This window comes from Vigna umbellata, chromosome 5 (genome assembly GCF_029865625.1).
Source record: "Vigna umbellata cultivar VRB3 chromosome 5, Vumbellata_1.0, whole genome shotgun sequence".
Taxonomy (NCBI): domain Eukaryota; kingdom Viridiplantae; phylum Streptophyta; class Magnoliopsida; order Fabales; family Fabaceae; genus Vigna; species Vigna umbellata.
In genome coordinates, this window is record NC_142169.1 from 57,831,628 (window position 1) to 57,839,025 (window position 7,398).

At 30.4% G+C, this 7,398-nt stretch overlaps 1 protein-coding gene across 1 annotated transcript; it reads right to left on the reverse strand.

Annotated features, from left to right (window-relative positions):
• Positions 1-227: 227 nt before the first annotated feature.
• LOC124823380 (agamous-like MADS-box protein AGL80) lies at positions 228-1,154 on the reverse strand. The gene is made up of 2 exons (XM_047295571.2): positions 1,020-1,154; positions 228-886 (listed from the first exon to the last, which is right to left on the reverse strand). Exons 1-2 carry the CDS (start codon positions 1,096-1,098, stop codon positions 387-389), a joined length of 579 nt encoding a protein of 192 aa, XP_047151527.1. The 5' UTR covers positions 1,099-1,154; the 3' UTR covers positions 228-386.
• Between the last annotated feature and the right edge of the window lie 6,244 nt (positions 1,155-7,398).

Here is a 7,398-nt window from a genome sequence, read left to right on the forward strand (position 1 = left end):
TGAAACAAATCTCAAAATTTCCCACTTTCCCAATTGCAAAATTTAGATCTTGAGCAAGTTTTGTGAACCCTAGATGGGTATGGAATAGATTTGAAACTAAAATAGACAGATAAAACGACATGTATGAATGACATTCTCTAGAACAAAACATGCTATTTCTTTCGAAACCTTAAACTATGTCATCAAACAAAGTTTCATTTTTCAATTGTATCATTAAAAATGTAAAAACATAGCAACTAAACATAGATCAACTCAATCAAGAGAAACTTTATAAATTTAGACAACAAGAACATAAGGGATACATTAAGCCAACCACTATAATCATTAACATCTTCCAATGTTAACACTCATTCTCATCACCAGCATTGATGTTATATATCCACAGACTAATTTAGTTTTTTTATTATTTTTCTAGAAAAATTGGTCTTTGGCACATGAACCTGTGCCTGCTCTCCTTGATCCATGGTTTCTGGTGTCTCCTCTTGGGTTTGGAGCATAGTGATTTTGTTTCTAATTTCATCCAAATTTTGATCAGTGAAGAATGAAAAGTCCTTGAGATAACTCATGTTGTTACTGTCAAGGTTGTTGCCTCCATGAGTGAGGTATTCACACATGAGAAGGTTAATCTCCCTCTTCCTATTTTCATTCTTCAGTTTCTTCAGCTGCTCTTTGCCTTTGTCAATTCTCTGTCTTAAAAAGCTTTCTTGGCAGAACATTTTCTTTCTTTTCTCAGCCTCAGGCACACCATTGAACTTGGAAATCACACTTCTGGCTTCTGATTCAGATGGCCAAACCTCTGGCTTGTTAGGCAGATCAGGACTATACACTACAGCACATGCATCAATCCCACAAAGGACAGTGATTTCACTGATCTTTTTCATCAAACCTGTTCAGAAACATATATACCAAGAACCATATAAGAACAGAGAGAAGGTGCAAAATGCTCAAATTGGAATTTTATCAAACGGTACGTGTGCATGAAGCATAGTTAAAATTATTTAAAGAGAAAAGATTTCGACCATTTTTCCTTTTCTTGAAAGTTGCTTTCCTCTTTGCAGGATCTGTTATGTAAGCAAGTTCGATCTTGGCTCTAGTCATGACTGTGATCAGAAAACAAACAAGAGAGGAATGCAAGATTTAGGTTCTAAAAATGCTATTTTGATGTGTCTTTCTCATGATTCATGATATGTTGTTTATATAAAAGAAATTAGGATGTAATTAAATACTATAATTTTTTGGACAATTTTTTATTAAATAGATAATATATATATATATATATATATATATACATACATACATATATATATATATATATATATATATATATATATATATATATATATATATATATATATATATAAAAGATAACATTAATTCTTTCACAAATTTTAAAAATATAAATGAATATATACATGAGTTAATTTTAATTTATATAAAAGTATATATTTATTTTATTTTTATTTACCAAATGTTCTTATGAATATTCCTTATCACCATGTCCATCCGAGTTGCTTTTTTTTATATGTAATTTTTTTCTCTAAAAATAATAAATAAGTTCATCAGCATTGAACTGTTAGAAGGGTTTTACAATAAAAATATTTTTTAAATGACTTGTCATATGTGCATGATAAATGAAAAATATAACTTTTTCATGTTTAATATTCAAATTAATTTTATCTTTATTCTTTTATCTCTTGAGATATGTTCTTAACTATGCTTACTTTCTAATTATTAACAGGTAATAATTAATTTTGTATTAAATTTATTCCTGCATAAGTATAAAATTGAATGAATAACAATTAATAATTGTATTATTATTTATTAAATAGTACTTATTTGTTTGAAAAAAAATCATTAATCCTATTAGGGAAAAAGGTGATAACAGCTTTAGAAACTAACATTTAAATATTTTTCTAATACGAAGTCAAAAACTTTTAGTTTTAAAAGTTAGATTGATAAACAAAAAATTTGAAATATTGAGTAGGTTTGTAAAGGTCAAAATTGTATCCATTGAGGGATATAGATTTGAATTTTGGTCCGTTTGAAAAAAAATATAAAAATGAATCATTTGTAAATACCTTTAAGTCATAAAAGCATATTGAATTGATATTATTATAAATATTTATAAAATAAAAATAATAGAAGAAATACATCTCTTTAAAAATCATTATGCTATTTTAAGAAAATCATATGCAAATTCATGCTATTTTAAAATTCATGCTATTTTAAGAAAATCATATGCAAATTCATGCTATTTTAAAATTCATGCTATTTTAAGAAAATCATATGCAAATTCATGCTATTTTAAGAAAATCATATGCAAATTCATGCTATTTTAAAATTTAAAGAAGTTTTGTATGAAAAATGATTTTAATTTTACTTTTTAAATAAAAAGAAGTTTTGTTTTGATACATTATTTGTCTAGACTTGAGTCAACTTATTTAATTAAGTTTGACCTGAGTTACGTTAAACTCGGTGTATTCTATTTTCCCATGTACAACTCATCACCATAACAACTCAGGATTTTATCGCCATTGATCGAACTCACCACATCAGAGCACAAAGAGGTTACCAATACCACTAAGAATATTTTCTTCTTTTCCTTATGTGATGTTTGTTCACTTGAATAGATTTGAAAGAAAGTGATTGAATGGATTTGAGAGAATTTGAAGGTAAATTTTTTTTATTGTTTATTTAAGTGAATTTGGAGGTAAGTGAGAGTAAATTTGGAAGTAAAATAGTAAAATTTGTGAGAATTAGTGTATGATTTGATTGATGTGACAGATTAAAAAAATTTACTTTCAAATCACTTACCTCCAAATTCACTCAAATAAACAACAATAAAATTTACCTTCAAATCCTCTCAAATCCCCTCAATCACCCTCCCCAAATCCATTCAAGTGAGCAAAGCCTCAGTGTCGAAGTAATGGTGCAACTAGGAATATCATTGACGTTGACGACACTTTTCTTCATTCCCTCTTTCTCTCTCATATTTGAGAATCACAGAAAACCTTATTGTTTCAATTGAATTGGTCTGAGGGTCGGTCGTCATTCCTTACTCTGCTCTCTTTCGATTTTTAATCCTCTCCGAGAACGCGATCCACTCCAATGAGTTGTTGACCTGCAGAAAACACTCGACGCTCAAGTCAGATATGTTTCATAAAGATGGCTATATTTTATTAGGATAGTAAAAGATGATTGTACCTAACATTAGTTGTATTATTTATAGAGTTTGTGGCAATTTTATTAGGATAGTAAAAGATGATTGTACTTGACATCAGTTGTATTATTTATAGAGTTTGTGGCGGTCAAGTCTATTGATTAGTTATCAGTATATTTGTAGGGAATCAAACCCAATAATCAATAATTAATACCGTATATTTGTAAAGTGTAAGGTAATCTGACCTATTAATACCTGATAATTGCCCATGAATGACCATTAACTCTGATCGGTATATTTCATATAGTACATAAGCCCCCAAGCCCAAACAAGCTCTTTTATTCGAAAGAGGTGCGTAGAGATTATTATGAGCTTTAAAAGAGGTCGCTCACGTTGTATTTAAGGAGTCTTCGATCCTTTAAGTCTTCATTGCTCTTTGTACCGAGCGGCGAACTCTAGGAGTTCTCTTTGGATTTGTTCCCTAGACTGAACAGAAAATGCTAAGAGTTCTATTTGACAATTTTTCCTGTGCAAGAGATTTTTACTCCAAAAAATATGCTTTTAAATAAAATAAAGTAAACGCTTCAATATTTTATAATTTATTTTTATAATGAAAAGGCATTGGAACCTAACAAAGTTGAACATGTTGAGTAGTTGACTGATAAGAGTTCTTTTTCGAACTTCCTGCGTTGAGCGGGGATTTCTGAAGCCCATTTTCGGACTTCCTCTAGCAGCTTGAGGCAGAAGTTATTTTTCTAACTTCTTGCGTTGAGCGAGTATTTCTGAAGTCATTTTTCTGACTTCCCCCGAGCGATCTTGAGGCAGGAGTCATTTTTCTGACTTCCTGCGTTGAGCGGGGATTTCTGAAGTCATTTTTCTGACTTCCCCCGAGCGGCTTGAGGCAGGAGTCATTTTTCTGACTTTCTGCGTTGAGCAGAGATTTCTAAAGTCATTTTTCTGACTTCCCCCGAGCGATCTTGAGATAGGAGTCATTTTTCTGACTTTCTACGTTGAGCGGAGATTTCTGAAATCATTTTTCTGACTTCCACCCGAGCAATCTTGAGGCATGAGTCATTTTTCTGACCTCTTGCGTCGAGCGGGGATTTCTGAAGTCAATTTTTTTGACTTTCCCCTGAGCGGTCTTGAGGCAGGAGTCATTTTTTGACTTCCTGCATTGAGCGGAGATTTCTGAAGTCATTTTTCTGACTTCCACTCGAGCGGCTTGAGGCAGGAGTAATTTTTCTGACCTCCTGCGTCGAGCGGGGATTTCTGAAGTCAATTTTTCTAACTTCCCCCTGAGCGGTCTTGAGGCAGGAGTCATTTTTTGACTTCCTGCGTTGAGCGGGGATTTCTGAAGTCATTTTTCTAACTTCCCCCCGAGCGGTCTTGAGGCAGGATTCATTGTTCTGACTTTCTGCGTTGAGCGGGAATTTCTGAAGTCATTTTCCTGACTTCCTCCGAGCAGTTTTGAGGCATGAGTCATTTTTCTTACTTCATGCGTTCGGTGATTTATGAAGTCATGTTTTCTGACTTCCCCCGAGCGGCCATTATAACCTGACACAGTTGAAGGTAGGTCTGAACATTTCTACACATGATATTTTATAATTTAAAATTAGGAGTTAGTAGAACCTAACCAAGTTGAGGTCTGAACCGTCCTGCATATAATATTTTATAATTTATAATTTAAAACTAAGAGTCGCTAGAACTTGACAAGGTTGAATGCATTTCTGAACCATCTTATGCATAATATTTTATAATTTATAATTAAGAGTTGGTAGAACCTGACTAGGTTGAATGCAGCTCTGAACCATCATGTGCATAATATTTTATAATTTAAAATTAAGACAAGGTTGAATGCAACTCTGAACCATCCTGTGCATAATATTTTATAATTTATAATTAAGAGTTGGTAGAACCTGACCAGGTTGAATGGAGCTTGTGCATAATATTTTATAACTTAAAATTAAGAGTTGGTAGAACCTGAGAAGGTTGAACGCAACTCTGAACCATCTGTGCATAATATTTTATAATTTAAAATTAAGAGTCGGTAGAACCTAACAAGGTGAACCATCCTGTGCATAATATTTTATAATTTAAAATTAAGAGTCGGTAGAACCTGACAAGGTTGAAGGCATTTTTGAACCATCTTGTGCATAATATTTTATAATTTATAATTTAAAATTAAGAGTCGGTAGAACTTGACAAGGTTGAACGCGTTTCTGCTGAACCATCATGTGCATAATATTTTATAATTTATAATTTAAAATTAAGAGTCGATAGAACCTAACAAGGTTGAACGCATTTCTGAACCATCCTGTGCATAATATTTTATAATTTAAAATTAAGAGTGGGTAGAACCTGACCAAGTTGAACGCATTTTTGAACCTTCTTCTAGAGGATATTTTTACTCACAAAAATATGAGTTAAACAAAATAAAAATTATAATTTATAAATTATAATAAAAAGTATTGGAACTTCACAAGGTTGGATGTAGGGCTGAAAGTTCCGTAAAGTTATCAAAACAAAAGACATGTCTTTAGAAATTATTATGGAATGTTGTACTCTTGTTGCAAAACCTGGTATTGATCCAAAGTAGCAATGTAGTGGTTTCATGGGGATGTCGCTCGGCTCTACGGTGGGGCGCCAAAATGTTTCAGTTGAATTGGTCTGAGGGTCGGTCGTCATTCCTTGTTTTGCTCTCTTTTGATCTTCAATCCTCTCTGAGAACGCGCGATCCACTCCAATGGGTTGTTGAAGACACTCCGACGCTCAAACGTGACATTAGTTGTATTAGTTATCAGCCTATTTTTAGGGAATCAAATTTAATAATCAATAATACCGTATATTTATAAAGCGTAAAGTAATCTGACCTATTAATACCTGATAATTATTCATGAATGACCATTAACTCTGATCAATATATTTCATATAGTACACTTATACAAGAGCAAAGCAGTGACCATCATCCGTATAGTTTCTTCTCCTTGGTTCGGAGTGATTTTCATTCTCCAAAATAAATTGATTGAAATGGGGTTGTTTGGAAGGTTAAGAGTGTTCTATTTGTGATAGAATTCATGAAAATAAAAAAATAGAGGAAGAAAAAGGAAGGTAAAAGAAGAAAAAGATAAACAAAATCGCGGTATTTATCAATAGATTTTTCATCGTCACTTATCTGTTAATAAAAATTTTTATTTATCGAGACTAATTTTAATCGTCTCAGTAATATCAATTTTTTTAATGCCCTAAAGCTTTTGTACATAGTTTTCAATTAATAATATTACATTATTTTCCATCAACTTATATGTTATTATCTATAATGCATAGTAATTATTAGTATAATTATAGAGACAAACTATTTTAATTGTCGCCTAACATTTTTATTTTCGTTTGTAGCTACTAAAATTTGTCTCTTTTTTTCATCTGAATCACATACAATGCTCAGTCTCTCTAAATTTCATTAAATTATATTTTTTAAGAGTATATTTTTTGCATTGCTGATAGATATGTGGATTTAAAGAACAAACGGAATTAAAAAATATTAAAAGTAAATTTTAGATTTAACTTAATTTAATAAAATTGTTGTTATGAAAATTATATTAATTTATGTATTGTAAATTAATTTTATATGTAGAACTTTCAACCCACGTATTGAAACATAGTACATAAAACTAAATGATTCAATAGTGGTTCAAATAGAATAATAAATTTAACAAATATCAAATTTTCCTAAAGTACGTACTAAATCAACTTTAATATTATATTAAAAATGAATTTTAAATGTAAGTTAATTTTACAAAATTAATTTATAAAATTGGATTTATATGTTACTATCTTCCAGTGGATATGTTTCTTCAAAAGAAAATTTGAAAATTAATGACACCGAACAAAACTGTTATAATGATTTGTCTTGCTTCTGTGGTTCATTCAATCATGATGGCACTTGTAAGATCCACGAAAAATATTTAAATTTAATAAATAGTTGTTTTATTTTTATTTTTATAAAGTTAATAAAAGTATGGTAAGAAAAAAATAAATTAAAATTTATGATAGGTAACAATAATAATAATTTCAAAGGAAGGAGTTTAAAAATTTGAGAATTTATTTTAAAAGTTAAAAAAAAAAATGAATGAATAGTAAATAGTAAATAGTAAATAGTGAATAGTGAATAGTGAATAGTGAATAGTGAATAGTTAAAAAAAAATATTAAAATAAATTGTGGAAGAGGACACTCCACGTAG